At 28.0% G+C, this 16,887-nt stretch overlaps 1 protein-coding gene across 1 annotated transcript in view; it reads left to right on the top strand.

Annotated features, from left to right (window-relative positions):
- Positions 1-2,932: 2,932 nt before the first annotated feature.
- Positions 2,933-16,887, top strand: part of LOC111633538 (obscurin-like) — a gene marked incomplete at its 5' end in the record, with an annotated part of 27,860 nt that continues 13,905 nt past the window's right edge. The window contains 8 exons of the mRNA XM_023378120.1: positions 2,933-3,118; positions 7,451-7,616; positions 10,668-10,832; positions 11,233-11,416; positions 11,491-11,773; positions 12,309-12,489; positions 15,950-16,025; positions 16,198-16,347. Of these exons, the coding sequence (XP_023233888.1) occupies positions 2,933-3,118; positions 7,451-7,616; positions 10,668-10,832; positions 11,233-11,416; positions 11,491-11,773; positions 12,309-12,489; positions 15,950-16,025; positions 16,198-16,347 (1,391 nt within the window). The remainder of the gene's footprint in view (positions 3,119-7,450; positions 7,617-10,667; positions 10,833-11,232; positions 11,417-11,490; positions 11,774-12,308; positions 12,490-15,949; positions 16,026-16,197; positions 16,348-16,887) is intronic.

Genomic DNA, 16,887 nt, shown 5'->3' with positions numbered 1-16,887 from the left:
ACTGTGTGTTCGATCGATTTCAAGTTGTGAAGACCGAAATGGTCTTCACAACTTGAAATCAATTTCCCCCTCCAAAAAAATATCTCTATATATGCATTTGTTATTTACAATATTTGTAATAATTTTTGTTTAATCACTATTTCAACTTTTTTTTGCTAATTATGTATTCGCTCGAACTTTGTTAAAACCTTAACTGTATCCCGAACAACAACCGAAGTTGTAGAAGGAAATTTGCCTATTTTACTGATCTAGGGATCCCCCTTTTCCATATTTTAATATCAACTCAAAATAATTTAAAAATACAAATTTCAATAAAACGATTTATTATCCAACTATCAGAAATTTCACAACATGCCAAGGAAGAGAGGAAGGAGCAATTAAATAATTAAAANAGTATCGTCTAGTGAATCGGCTCGCCGGGTGAACTAATAACTTTTTCATCCGAGGAATTCCTGCGAAACCTGTTGACCTTTTTTTTCTTTCTTTCTTACTTGTACGATTCATTCGCGTTCATATACACCATTAATAGCCAATACAACTATTTTAAATTAACAGGTCGCTGCACTACCACCAAATTTTTCATTGCTTGTTCTGTGACAAAACTGAATTTTGGTCTTTTAAATTGAAATACCTAAATAAGGGGGCAAAATTTCCCTCCGCCCCGGGCGGCTGACACCCACGGTATGCCACTGGTATACGAGCATTTTACTGTGTGTTCGATCGATTTCAAGTTGTGAAGACCGAAATGGTCTTCACAACTTGAAATCAATTTCCCCCTCCAAAAAAATATCTCTATATATGCATTTGTTATTTACAATATTTGTAATAATTTTTGTTTAATCACTATTTCAACTTTTTTTTGCTAATTATGTATTCGCTCGAACTTTGTTAAAACCTTAACTGTATCCCGAACAACAACCGAAGTTGTAGAAGGAAATTTGCCTATTTTACTGATCTAGGGATCCCCCTTTTCCATATTTTAATATCAACTCAAAATAATTTAAAAATACAAATTTCAATAAAACGATTTATTATCCAACTATCAGAAATTTCACAACATGCCAAGGAAGAGAGGAAGGAGCAATTAAATAATTAAAATTATAAAGGATTAAAAAATATATATATAAATGGGGAATATCACAATTCTGACAATCTCTGCGAGTATGTGGGCTAAATTTAAAGAATCCATACTTCTCACATGTACAACTGTATGTGGCCAGCTCACGCGTCGGTAAACCTTCTGATTTATTCGTGTACGCAATAGATGGAAAAACAAAAAATATCATGTATCCACAAGTACTCCAATAAATAAATAGAATTGAAACGACGCTTTGAAATGTTTTTCTGATGAAAATGAATAATAATAATAATAATATAATAATAATAATAAGTTTCAATAAAAATGATAAAATGTAAATTTAATTTTATCATAACAAGTTTGCTTGAATTTCGTTTCTTCTGAGATTGCAGCAATACGTGACGGGTAAGCTAGTTGTTTGATAAAATTTTTCAAGACTATTTACTTCCCATTATCAGATTAAACCTTAATAATAAGCTTAATGACACTAACCAATCAAAATTAAATATTAAAATATGAAATTAATTAATATTCAAACAACAAAAATGTAATTTTAAAAAATTTCTAAGCATTTTAATTTTGAGGTGATTTAATGTTGTTGGTTAGAACTAAAATAATTCAACATAAGTTAATTTGAATTATTTTTGTTCTTTCTATACTAATAACATTGTTTATTAGGTTTTGAATTATCTCATGATTAGAATGCTTAGAAATTATTTTAAATTAGTTTTGTTTAAGACATAGTTATTCTATGTTTTATATCAGTATTTGATTTTCAATGTCATTGTTGAGATATGAATTGAAGATGAGACATAAATAGTCTCAAAAAACATTTTATAATAAATTTAACTTCTTGAAAGTTATTAGCAGTAGTGTCTTATTGATAATATAAAATGGAATCATTAGTCAACAAAGAAGATTTATTATTTACTCAGTATATCAGATTTAATTATCTAAAAAGTTATATTGTATAGTAGATATCAAGTATTTCTAATTAATAACTTTTTGTTATTTTTAGGTTTAATGAAATTGTTTAAATTAGTCATGTTATTAATAGTTCATCATCAAATCAGCTGTATTTCACTATTTTCTATGGACATTTATTTTGGTTTCCTGCATCAAATTAAACTTCCTCAAATATAAAAATTACTTATTTTTCTCTATAACTTTAAGTACTTAATATCAAAATCAACTTTCACTGAAAATTTTAATAAAACATTTAACTGAAATTTTTGAGTGAAAATCAATTGGATTAGTACTCTATACATTATACTTTTGAAATAAATACTTTTACTAATAAAAATTAAACAATTTAAAAATATATTTGCTAAAAATTTACATTGTAATTGATATAAATCTACACGTCAGTTGATCATTCTGTGTGGACTATTTAATTATGAAAAATAATGACATTACACTTAGATATATAAAGATTGTATATTTTCATTATAACATATTGATATATTTAAATAGCCAAAACATCAAATACAAAATTATAAATTTAAATTTATAATTTTGTATTTGATGTTTTGGTTACAGAAAAACCCCCCAAAAATCCATCAGAAAATGCAAAAATCTATAAAAGTAATTTGTTAAATGGTCATCATCAAGCTAAAAGACCTTGAAAGTTCGAATGCAGCTGTTAAAACAAATGGTTTGAAAAGAAGTTTCAGAATTGGTAATTGTATTTCCTGTTGGATTTTTGGGAGGTTTTTGTAGAATTTAATTACATATGCTGTACCTAGTTTGCATTGTTGAATTTTTTTCTTACATTTTTTTAGAAAAAGTTTATTATATGTTACAAAGAAGTTTACTGAATATTTTTTGATTCAATATTCAATTAATTTCTTTCAGCATTCTAATGCATCATGCAGGAGATTTTATCGCCGAAGACCACTTGATTCTTGTTTCACTCATCCTAGTCGCATGATATATCCTCATGATGTTGAATATACTCCACCATCAACACCAGAAAGGCATTTAGGACACAGTCATGTAAAACCAGCTGCTTTTGATGATGTAACATTTCAGCAAAAAATTGTACGCGAGCCAATAGATTTTCGTTCAGAAAGTCAGTAAGTGTTGCATGTATTTATTTGTAAATAGGATTCCATATTATATTTATAAATCAAAATATATGTATTTGGGTTAAATCTGAACACAACACTTTTAAATTTTCTAAAATTATGAATATGTTCAGTAAATCAATATATTATTAAAACAAAACAAATAACAATGATTGTTCTTAAGTGCATTAAACAATATTGCAAATATTTTAAATAATGAACCAAATATGACTTAAAGAAATAGTAAAATAATATGAAATTTTTATATGACTATATAATTATAAAATATTTTTATATGAAATTTATAATTTTTATAATTAGTTGATTTCTTGTATTTTGAACAAAAATTTGCAAGTGAAATGCTAAATTTGCTATTAGATTACTGGCAGTACTTAGATGCTATTGATATTTCAAAAGCAATAATTAATACAGTACAGTAAAACTGTGATTATCTGAGGTAATGGCTTTGGTCATCCATTTTATCTGAGGTAGATGCTACCTCAGATAAAATAGATGACTAAGGCCATTTCAGATTAAAAATTACAACTACAAAAGATTTATATGGTATAACTTTTACGATTCTTTTTACACTTTATTGAATTTGATCTTATATAAAAACAACAATTTTTACATAGTTGTTATTCTAGCTCAGTGATTCTCAAACTTTTTCGATCCACCGCCCCCTTTGTTCCATAAAGTTATACCCAACGCCCCCTAACCCATTTTCTCATGTGTGAGAAAAGGATTGGAAATATTCTTACGAAAACTTTTCTATGAATCTCACACTTTGTGCCCTTACTGTACATTGTTCTCATCATCTGGAAACCATTAAACGCAATGTTTCCTCTTATCAGCCCCAATTTTGCCTTTGGTCACCGTTCAATACCCTGCCTCTATCATAGATCTATTCATCGCGCCAGAAGGGGGCGTTATTGCTTACTTTGAGAAACGCTGAGCTAAAATAAAAGTCAATGTGTTAGAAATATTCAAGTTGTGACCTTCAATAAAAAATAAAAAATATATAAAATGTCAACATTTTATATATATTCCGTCAAATTTTTATATATAGAATTTCTGCCGTCGAGGGCAGAAATTCTATATATTCAAGGGCAGAGAGAGAATTGGGGGGCGTTATTTCCTTAACGCCCCCCAATTCTCTTTGAGACTTCTACTGCCCCCCTGAAAGCCTCCAGCGCCCACAAGGGGGCGTTATCGCCCACTTTGAGAAACGCTGTTCTAGCTTATTGTTTTGTTTTAATTTTAGTTTCAAAAATTCAAAGTTTATAGTATCACTTTTTACAAATTTATCATAAAATACAATAAGTTCATAAAAAGTGATGCTATAAGTTTTGAATTTTTGAAACTATAATTTTTACTTAATTTATTACAAGCTAATATACTGTACTTACCATAGTTTTAAGAATAAAATGTGTATTATGGTAGTTACATTTTTAAAATTGTATTATACAATTATAAAACACATCAAAAACACAAAAATACTCCATATAATCTTCAAATACAATAAATAATAAATCTTACTTTATACTTATTACACCCATTTTAAGTTATTGTTAAGCTTTTATACACAGGCTACAAAGGTGATGGTGACTACAAATCAGTTTGCTCACACGATTGATGTACTGTATAGGTAATTACATTTTAATAAGAACTGGTTTGTTTCAAACTGAAATTAAAATGATAAAAGATAACAGACAGAAATCATCTTGTGATACATGTTACCATTTTAAACTTTCTTATATGAATTATAGTACAGTAGAGCATTGTTTATCCGAATCAATTGGGGACTGAGGTTGTTCGGATAACTTATTTTTCAGATAACCAATTATGTACGAAAAAATATATTAACCTATCCCATGTTAAAATTTTTCTCTGTTGTGTGTCGCTTCGCATTAAATTTTCGTCAATGTTAAGCCTAACATAAAATTTTTAAAATAATAATCGTGGCTATTGTATTGTTAAAAATTATTTCTTTACTTTTTACAAACAAAATAAATATATTGTAAAATATAAAAACAAAAAAAATTATACTTTAGAAGTTAATCTAGTATCAAAAACGTTTGATTCAGTATGACACACAGTCCTCAGAAAAACACCACACAAAAGTGCCAGTGCTGCCAGCTAAAACACACACCAACAAAAAAAATATTGGAGTAGCCCAAGATATAGCCAAAGATTGCAGTTCCACAGCACTAGTGAAAATTTAAATTTGCCAACTGGAATTTTCGGATAACTGACGTTTCAGATAACTGACTTTCAGATAAATGACACTCTACTGTATAAGAAAAATAGTGTATTCACAAAACATCTTCTAACTGTAACACTGTGTAGAGTAATAACTATCCACAAAAAATTTTTATATATCAGTGTTGTGTTTGTTACAATATCTACTAACGTTTTCAACACTGATATATAAAGGTTTTTTGTGGATAGTTAGTGTATTCACTTATGAGTTTGCCTCAGATAATGCAGAACTTTTGTTAATCCAGGCTTGGATATTTGGATTCTACTGTACTATAAGTAATGTACATTATCTCATGTAAAAAAGTTAATAATCAATTAAAATTGCCATTGTAGGCCTGTATTTAGGTCAGATCCTCACAAGTCTCTCAGAATGGCAGGCTGACATTTTAGCTACCTCCTCCATCAATTAAACTAGTTTGTCAGTCACAAATGCTTATTAATAGTTAATTTCTTAATGGTCTATACTTTGACCTATTTCAACTGTATTTTTCACATTTGTAACAATTGTCTTTTGAATTTTCTGTTCAGAACTTTTATATTGAAATGCATTTATAACTTCTGGATTTAAAATTTTAGTTTTTAGGTTTTTCAAATGAAAAACTTAATTAAATAATTTTAGGAAAATTAAAGAATTTAATTTTTATAAATTTTTGAATCCTAAAAACATTGTAAGGAATCAGATTTATTATAAAATATACTATATAAATATTACAGTTTGTCTGCCTGAGGAATGTGTCTGNCAAAGTCAATAAGAATTTTCACTAATTGTAGTCTTATTTAGCCTCTTAAACTTATCAGTTATTGTTATCAGTATAGACAAGTTCTGACAAATTACAATAAACTGATTCCACTATACTAGCAATTATTAATTCTGATATAAAAAATTCTGTATTATAATTAATGGGTGTTTTTCATAACCAAAGCAATTCAATCAATACATCTGTTTATACTCTGTATCTATATATATAACCCATTGAATGGGTATCTGTCCGCGTAACGGTATGCCAAAAACGGGCACTAGAGGTGCCCTAGCGAAGATTTTAAATTAACAATAAATTATTTTTATTTGTAATAGGAATTTACTATTTATACCACGGAATGGTATAAATAATTATTATATGCCTTGCCTTGCCTTATTATATGCCTTGATTAACCTTGCGCTGCACGTTTACAACATCCTGTGACTCAGTGAACGTCACGCATTGACTCACGGGAAATTTGTTGAAAAAATGGCAGATACATTTAAAATCAAGGTTTACAAGCGAATATAAATAAACAAATTAAACTATTTTAAAGTATTTATAGAATGTTTAGTAGGTAGAAATATAGATCCATATGACGCGATTGGGATGGTAAGATTTACCCTCCAAATGAAGGGGTGGTGACCCCCCTCTGTGCGAACAATAAATGTCTAATGAACCATACCCCTACGCATGACTCTTCCCGAGATATAGCCCTCCGAAAATTATTCTATGGGTCACATGACTGTCTGTTTGCCACAACTTATCCTGCGAATGCGCACTCGGGCACACCCCCCGAGTGTGGGTGAGCGTGCATTAATTTTTTGTTCGTGCAGTAGGCTCCCTTTTGACCACTGTGTCACATGACCAGAAATGACATAGGTGAATTTTCAGGTCTTATATTTCACGAAGAGTTGTGCGTACGGGTATGGTTCCTTTGACTTTATTGTTCACACAGGGGGGCTACAGTTTGAGGGGTCGCCATCCCTTCATTCAGAGGGTAAATCTTACCGTTGGGACTTTAACGGAGCTGTATTGATAGGAACAAAAAAGTCAAAGGAACCATGCCTCATGGAAATTTGTAAAGAACACCCACTAGGGGGTGTCCTGGGCTACTAGTATTTAATAAATCATATCAACTCCTTTATGAGTTCATTTATAAACATTTTATATTTTTGGCAAATAAAATTATTTTAAATTTTAATATTAGGCAAAAACTGCATTTCAAAGATAGCAAGAAGATTAAAATATGTATCCTTGATCTCACAATCATTCCACAGAAATTTCTGAAGAATTTAAGTTAGAATTATACATTAATAAAAGAATCACTTTTCTTAGATGTCCCAGGTCATCCTGAGCCACCAACCGTTCAACAGTGTTCAGATACAGAATTATATGCTGTTTGGAATCCACCAAAAAGCGATGGAAATTCTCCTATTTTGTGTTATTCTTTGGAATATAAAAAATCAGGTTAGTTGTATATACATATATTAAAAATATTTGATCAAACTTTTAAATGTATTTTAGATATTTTGTGCTAATTTTTATTATAGAAAAAAATAATATAAAAATTAGAAAAATAATTTTACATTTACTTCTTTATAATACTTGTAAATATTATAAATAAAATAAAATAAAATATATTAATTTTTATTTAGATATAAATAAAAAATAGAGACTATTTTTGATTTTATTGTTATAACCAGTAAAAATAAATTATATGTATTTCTATTCACAACAGTTCTTCAGACTAAAGTATAAATATACAGTACTAAACCACTTTTCAGATCAAAAATCTTCAGTAAATAATCACAGACAGGACTAATATTTTTGATCCTTTCTACAGATCTTCAGGTCAAAGATTTGAATTTGAAAAGCATTTCAATTCAAAACCTTTGACCTGAAGAAGATTCATGGAAAGGTTCAAAAACATTAATCCTTCTGTCTGTGATTAATTACTGGAGTTCTTTGGTTCTGCAAGGTGTTTTAGTACTAAATTCATTTTAAAATTTTTTACTTAAAAATTATGAAATAAAATATATAGTTTTAAACTTATAAATTAAAATAACTTTTTTATTTTAAAAATGGTTTACGAATATTTTTTTCATTAGATAGGAAGGAATATCATAATTTGATTTAAAATATTCCTTCCTATGATATTGGTTTACTGTTAACTATAGTAAAATAAAAAAATAGTATCTTGCTGTAATAGCAAGATACTATTAGGTTGAAGATAAATTCTAGAATTACCTGATATTAACAAGAATATGAATAAACACAAATCTATTTTTAAAATCTATAAGTAACAGAATTCTTACAAAATATTTCATATGGATAGTTATAATATGTATATTTACATAATCAGATTTAAAGTAAGCATTTACAATCCTAAATCAAATAACTGATTCCTAATCAAAATGTATGAGTAGTTTCAGTTTTTATTCATTCTATGTAATAATTAAAAAATAGATTATAATGTACTGTACATAAACCAACATCTACAAACCTGATGTAAATATGTAATAAGCTAACAATTACCAGATTATATTGGGCTATTATATTGCGATTATGTCCCACTCTGGACTGATTCTTTTCTTCCAGAATTTTATAAATTATTTAATTTAATTATAAATTCTGTTGTTGTTGTCGAAACTAATTATAATATTAATTATGTTGAAATTAATTATAAATATTAAATCTAATAAGAGATGACACCTAACACCTCCCTTGGTGATAAATTATTTAGTAATTAATTTAAAATAATCACAATATAATAGCCCAATATAATCCAGTAGTTGTTGGCTTATAGATTGTAATGTACAGTACTTTATTTTATTCTCTAATCAAAATTTAATTATAAAAGTAAAATGAAGATATTTTATGTTATTTATCAATTTATGAATAAAATTTTAATAGAACAAAAGTTAAATATATTTGCATCAAATGACTCACATTCTTAACAATATATATTAATTTGTTTTTTCTTTTTAAAACTTTAAATTTGACCAAATTTTTTTAATATTGATTCTTTTTTAGTATAATCAGTATGGTATTTAATAAAATTAATAAACAAAGAATAAATGTTCTTGACATTACATCACATAAAATTCATTTCGGATTTATAGCTTAATCAACTTTTCTCAGTTACTTTTTCTTTATTTTACAAGAAAGCTTTTAACAATAGCTTCCATAAACTCTGTATGAATTATATAGAAGAAGTTCTTATATGTATAATTTACTAGAACTTTCTACAGTATATAAGGAAAAGAATAACATACACTAAGACTTAAATAGATAAAACAGGAAAACTGTCCTTTTTATCCAAGAGTAGTAGGTTGTCTTAACTGCCTCAGTCATCTGGCCGCTGTCTTCTGTTAGCATTCTAGAATAATTACACCTAGTCCTAGTTGTTTTCCAGTTTTATCTGGTAATGGCAAATTGTTTCAATACATTTTGTTTTATTGTTTTAAGTCAGTGATTCTTAACCATTTTTCTGAAAACCTACCTCATGTGTTCCACAAAAGAAAAGATTTTAAAGTTTTTATTCAAATTTATTCCCATTGCTATATTCATAGATAATTCCATGTTTCTATTTTATTCAGTATATTAAAGTTTATTAGTTTAGTGCTTCATTGTTTCCTGAGAATATTAAACATGGAATTGCTTATCAATTTTTTAAGATATTGATGCTAATGCTCTATGTAATAAAAATTATATGAATGGTGTTCTGCAGCCTCAAAGGTTGAGAACCATTGTTTTAAGTATTAGTAATTTTTACCTTGTGTTGTTTTTATGTTCATTTTCTAGTCATTAAAGTAAGAAAAAGTCTTCCTGTAAAAATATTTAAACTCTATACAATACTAAAAGTTTCCTTAATTTTAATTACAATTAAACATTTTTTGAGACATTTTGTCTCATCATCAGGTCTTGGCAAAAATTTGTAGAAAGTTAGAATTTTTTGAAAAACTGTTCTGTTCTATGTTATTTGAACATTGAATTATAGTACATCACTGAAACTTGCATTCCAAGGCATAAAAAATAAAACATTTTAAGAAATAATATAATAAAATAAAAGTTGCAGTAAAAGTGGGACATGGAATATGGCTTATGACTATATCAAATAATGGAATTTTTTTGAAAACTGTTCAGTTTTTTATTCAAATTTTTGTTATTATCTGATGAGAAAATATCTTGGAATGTGAATATTTTATTAATAGATTAAACTAAATAGTTTTCCTCTTTTCTGTTCGAATTTATTGTTAGTAAATTAATAAATGTAAAAATATCAAATTGAAGAAATGCAATCAAAAAACTTGAAATATATGTAATTCATATAACTTCACTTTTAACATTCAAAAAATTAATAATAATTAAAATTTTTCAAAATATAACTGATTATACTGGGAAAAAACTGACAACAAAAATATAAAAATGTTGAATTTAGGGTTTGAAGCATTTTGCAATTTATTTATAAATAGAAAATTATTAGTCTACAGAAACTATTTTAATTTTTCTTTACAGATGAAGACCAGTGGTCAAAAGCAGCCAAAAATATTGCTCATGAATTCTTTGTCATAAGAGATTTAACTCCATCATCCACATATTATTTACGATTAGCTGCAAAGAATAGATTTGGCTGGGGAGATTACAGTCAACCATCAGAACCATGTAATACATTAGTAACAGGTATTTAAAATTTGTTTAAATTTATAAATTAAAATACTTTTATTTAAGCAAAAGAATTATACATACTTTTAGAAAATATTTAGTTTTATTCATTAATTTTTTCATAATTAATGCTTCATTTTGAAATAATCTTTTTTTTATATTGGTTCAGATTAATCATTGTTAATTTATATAAATATTTGTGTCTTTGTAAAAATAAATCAATAGAAACAGATTTAATTTAATTTATTATTGTAATCTGTATTATTTTTATTATTGTAATACTGTAATCAAAATAGATTTCAATTACAGTATTACAATAATAATTACATAAATACAAAAATAATTGTAATTTATGATTGTTAAGTCAGTAAATAGTAGATAGAATCAATATCTGGCATAATTATAGACATTTTTTCAGGATCACCAAAGGTAAAAATTAGTAAGGCAAGAAAATATCAGCAAGAAATGACAGAAAGAGGTCAAGAATTATTTTTAGATGATTTAGAATCTACTAATTTGGATTATAGTTTAGAAGATAATCCAATAGAATTGACTGAAGGTGATCCCCTTGAATTATATAACTTTGTATCAGAAGTTGCAAGGTTAGTATTCAATTCCTTTGTTTTAATTTAAAATATATTAAAATAAATAAATTTTTAATATGGTCATTTTTCAGGGGAAGATTTTCCATTACAGTTAAAGTATGGGTGAAGCAAAAAAATACTACACTCATAGCTAAAGTCTTGCAAAAAACACCACAAACAGAATCCAGTATTCTGCATGAATTTGACATCCTACGATCATTAAAACATGAACGAATTGTTTCTCTAGAAATGGCAAGCACTAATCCAACTGCAACAATATTCATTATGGAAAAGTTATCAGGAATGGATATTCTGACATACTTTTCTTGCCGTCATCAATATACAGAAGAAATGGTTGCAAAAGTTGTCACACAGGTAGTTTTTTTAAATTAATATTTGCAATAATAATCATGTTCATTTTTTTAAATAAATTAATATTTATTAAAAAGCAAATATGAATTTTTAATCATAATTTAATTATTTATCTTTTTTTGTTTTAAAATTGTGAACTAGCAAAAATAAGTAAATTTTGCTGAAAAATTATATTTTTAGTAGTAATTTGTATTAATGCTAAATTTAAAATGAAACAAATTAATATTTTTATATTTTTTTACATAAAATTTAAGAAATGATCTAACAAAATATCAATACTTAAAGTTTACATTACACTTAACATTTAAAAGTTACCTTTTTAAAAATACTTTTTTTTAATATAAATTGAATACATAGTAACCAAGATTCTAATGATGTTTGGTTGTTAGATATTTGTAAAATAATATGAAATTTTCATTTTGATAAATCTGACAACATATTTACATTTGAATCCATTAAACATTTAATTTTAAATAAAACATATTTTTCTATGTATTTTATGTATGCTTATATAATTGAATTTATATTACTATTTTAGGTTTTAGATGCTCTAGAATATCTTCATTTCCGAGGCATTTGCTATTTAGAATTGCAACCTGACAATGTAGTACTAACAGATCAACATCATCTTGATGTTAAATTAGTAGATTTTGGTTCAGCACAGTGTATTCCACCAGAAGGAGCCAGGGTAAATATTCGTGGATCACTGGAATATCTAGGTATGTATTATATAATTATGTGACTTAATATAATTTTAATTATATATTTGATTTTTATTACACTGTGCAATAATTTTCAAATCAAAATTTAAAATTTATAGTAGTAAAATAAAAGATTTTAAGATTCTAACTTATAATCTGTAGCATTCATAGATACTTTATACAGACTGGATAGCAAGGCCCATAGAAAGAGGCCAGAAGAGGAATTACATCTGAGATTTCTTTATTATTTTATTCTTTTTTATTGATTTTAACTAATAATAATTTTATAAAGCAAAGGTATTTTTATAAGAATAAATTTATTTTAATATAAGATGGAGCAAAATTCATCATACTTAGACATGCACATAATTGTCTGTATTATAGTAAACAGATACAAAATGGTATAAATAGCAGTGCTAAATCTTCATGTGATGTTTTCAATATAACCGACATCACACAGTGTGCACATCACTGCCAGTAATACAGTGGCACAGGCAGCAATGATTCCTGTTTTCACATGCAGAAGGTTTCAAATCTTTTGTTAGTACACTAAAAGTCTTCAAGCAATGGTTCAGATAAAAATCAAGTGAAGAAGTCTGGAGACCGTACTGGTCACTCGTGGAACTTTGTGTACAGTCCAACGCCACAGAAACTGTTAATCTAACCACTGTTGCACCACCTCACCATAATTGGGTGGTATTCCATCATATTGGAAGAATGCTGGGAATTATCCTTCCTCATTCAATGCCAATGACATCACAATGTTCTTCAGTATCTCCCTGTACATTAGCTGATAGACTATCACTTCCCATCTCTTTTGTAATTTGTTGTCCATGATACCAATACTACAAATTTTGATGATTGAACTCTCCATGTATGTAGAAAGTTGCCCTGTCAGAGAAGGAAATGTTGGCAGAGAAATTTTGATATGCTTTCATATATTCTGTATAAGGCTGCAGAATTCGAGTCAGTCCATTTACTGACTCAAATACATAATAAAAAAACTGTACATTAACCTCCTAATAGGCATGTTAATCTCTTTCTTACCTTGTAGGAGATTAACATGCCTGTGTCTATGTGATTTAATGTATTTCCATGTAATGTAAGATCATATTTTATGATGATTCTCTTACTTCATGATCTTTGCCTATTGTAAAGTACTATATTATTTTTATGCCTTGTACGTTTAGAGACACAACTTTGTGCTGGAAATAGCCGTTACCTAATGGGTACTTTATGTGAATTTGCGTTAATGTGCCAGGCCGGGACTTTAAGCGTGCATCAAATTAAATAATGGCAAAGTTAGTCAAACTCAAAAATTCAATATTTAATAACAATTCTAGTAACAATCAACAACAAATTTATTCAAAGAAAAAATCAATAAGAATCAACCCAACAAAACTTAAATCAATCTATTTGCTAACTTAAATCTATTCCCCTTTGAAACTCGACAAAAAATTCAAAGACTTAACTTATGTACAATAATTCTTATGAATTAAAGGTCCTAATCGTCACCTCAATATACTAGGAACCTTTTTCCTCAAGACTTTCTCTAATCTTCGATCCACAAATTGAATAACTTCAAAATCGCCTTGGAACCACTTTATCCTATCGGACACACCTCTCTCGTTTGCTGATACACAGCTCACCATGCTTGTTGATAACAGAAGCTCACCTCGGCCATCTTCACTTGAGGTTTGGTCTTTATACTGTGAGGTGACGTCACAATTCTGAGTGAGATCACTCCCCTCATTTACATACTTATTGCTAACAGTCAACTTTTCCTTTCTGCCTGGCAGCCTATTTCCCGACAATACTCACTAACCTTTTACATTATTCTTTTTTACAATTTTTCAGGATGTTTTATTCTTTAAGGTTTAGCAAGTTCCTAAGTTGTGCTTGTGGGGTCTCCCCCCCTCTTTCTCGGTGCAGACTTACTTTTTTCTGCTTGGGAACGCAAGTGTGCGCGAGTTTTTTTTTTCTATGGCACTTTTTCTCATCGATGAGTTGATTCTCTTTCTTCTATTTTTAAGTTTATAAGATGATTGGTGAGGAAACCTTCGTCCAAACAAAAATAGAATAAAAAGCAAAATAAAAAATAACTAAAATAACGCTCAGACTTGGTTCCTTACAATATCACTAATTACTGTTGATTTTTTTTTTTGGAAATTTATATTCAAGTAATCTGTAATAGCTAATTCTAAATTTTTATTGTCAGAAGATCCATACAAAATGGCTAAGAAGACTTGGGTTTTAAATTTAGTATTACTTACGGGTTTAATACTTTACTATAACCACAGATAGAAAACATTTTGTATGTTAATGAATGTATAGTTGATGATAAAGTACTATTTTTTTGACAGAATTTAACATTCATTTCAATGGGAATGTTTGATAATTCACTTGGTCATGATAAAATGCCATGCTGGATTAATTTAATCAAAGTATATTTTAAATAATTACTTAGAGGCAAGAGTCAGTGTCAAGGGCTTGGTCTACTGACTCCACAGCCCTGATTCTGTCAGCTGTTCACAGAATTGAAGACCAGTCTGGATCATCTATTATCATCTTGTATTGTTTATCTTCAGGATATGGCAAATGTTTTTGCAGTTAATATTGGTCTCCAATGACAGCTGTTGAGTACTCTTTTGAGGGCTTTTAGTAAACAATGCCAACAAGAACATGAATGTGACCTCACAGCAACTTTAGGTTCCAACAACCAGCACCATTTCAATGTTCTCCTCCATATTGAACATTAACAACATCCTTCCTAGTTACCTGCAAAAATACAAAACAGAGCTTATGTATGGTTACTTTTGCCCATCCTGTAGTTGTTAGACTGAACAACTATAATCCTTATGTTATAAGATTGTCCCTCTAGTTTTCTTAAAGATGTATACTTTAAGTGCTTTACAATTTATATAACACCATGATTTATAGAGTAGTCGAAATTTTTACTGTTTTGTTTTTCTACAAGTATTTATTAATTGTGAGAGTAAAAGATAAATGAAGATAGTATAAGTAGAAAAATAACTGTTTAAGGAACATAATTTTAGAGAATCCATTGCTTAGTTATTTGATTTAAATCCTTTGTTTTTGCTCTCTCAGACAAAATCCCTGTAAGTGGCACTTCAGAATAGAAAAAAATTTATTAGTTTTTAATGATTCTCAGATATTTTCAGATTTGTTACTTATTTTTAAAATGAAATTGAAATTCTTAATAATCCAAAATTTCTTTTGCATTCAAATTTAATATAAACTAAAATATAAAAAAATTTTATTATAGAAATTACAATATTAGTTATAAAGACATCCCTCACCAATCATAGGGGTTATGTTTGAAACAAATTGCAAAGTTAATAAAATCAGTTGCCAAAACAGAATCTTTATGGGCACTAAGAAGTTAAGGGAAGGATGGTAACTGAATATAACTATGAATCAAAATAATAGTAATTAATTATTATTATTTTTTAAACAGCTCCTGAAATATTAAAACAAGAAGATGCAAGCACAGCTAGTGATTTGTGGGGCGTGGGAGTTTTGACTTACATTCTGTAAGTAACATTCTATTGTTGCAATAAATTTTAATATCTGCTACATAAAAAAATATTTTCATTTTATTTGTGGTAAAATAATTTTAATGGAAAAATAAAATTAAATGAGTTATGCCAAAAAATTGTGATAATTTTTTTTTTGCATGCATTTAGTAATTTTGAATTATTTCAGGTTGAGTGGAGTATCTCCTTTTCATGGTGAAAATGATGTGGAAACTACAAGTAATGTTCTTTATGTACGTTATCATTTTGATAATTTATATAAAGAAGTGACACAAGAAGCCACCAGATTTTTAATGCAGCTATTCAAGAGAACACCACAGTAAGAATAAATTTAATAATTTTGTACATATTATATTTGTTAAATATCTTTATTTTTTTAAGGTAAAATTATCTCTATTAGAAGTACTTCCCTATCTTTTTCTATTTCTTTGGTTTGAACTGCTCTAACAGAAGCTGCCTCTTCTGTTATAGTGTAATGTTCTGCATGAAAGGAATTATGATGAAAGTATGGTGCACACGGAGCAAACTTTATTTTTGCATCAGAAACAAGATTTCAGGTCCTGATCCTGATATATATATAAAAATCTGGGTGCTGTATTGGGGTGTGTGGAGAAATAATTGTGTGTGTGTGTGTGTATATATATATATATATATACAGTAGACCCCCCTATAACGCTTAGATACGTTCCACGCTAACCGAAAATTACGTTGTAGGAACGATTAAATACATGAGCCAATCGCAGCCCGATAGGTGGGAACTTTACGGACTAAGGCTGTTCGAAAGGTTTTCTTCTATAAAATTAACCGATTCTAGACTAATTCGACTCAACATTTCCAAAACACGTATAATTTTTTGGGA

The sequence above is a fragment of the Centruroides sculpturatus genome, unplaced genomic scaffold (assembly GCF_000671375.1).
Source record: "Centruroides sculpturatus isolate CEXI.00-Female unplaced genomic scaffold, Cexi_2.0 scaffold780, whole genome shotgun sequence".
Classification (NCBI taxonomy): domain Eukaryota; kingdom Metazoa; phylum Arthropoda; class Arachnida; order Scorpiones; family Buthidae; genus Centruroides; species Centruroides sculpturatus.
The sequence above is the reverse complement of the archived record's forward strand: the minus strand, read 5'-3'. Positions and strand labels throughout refer to the sequence as shown.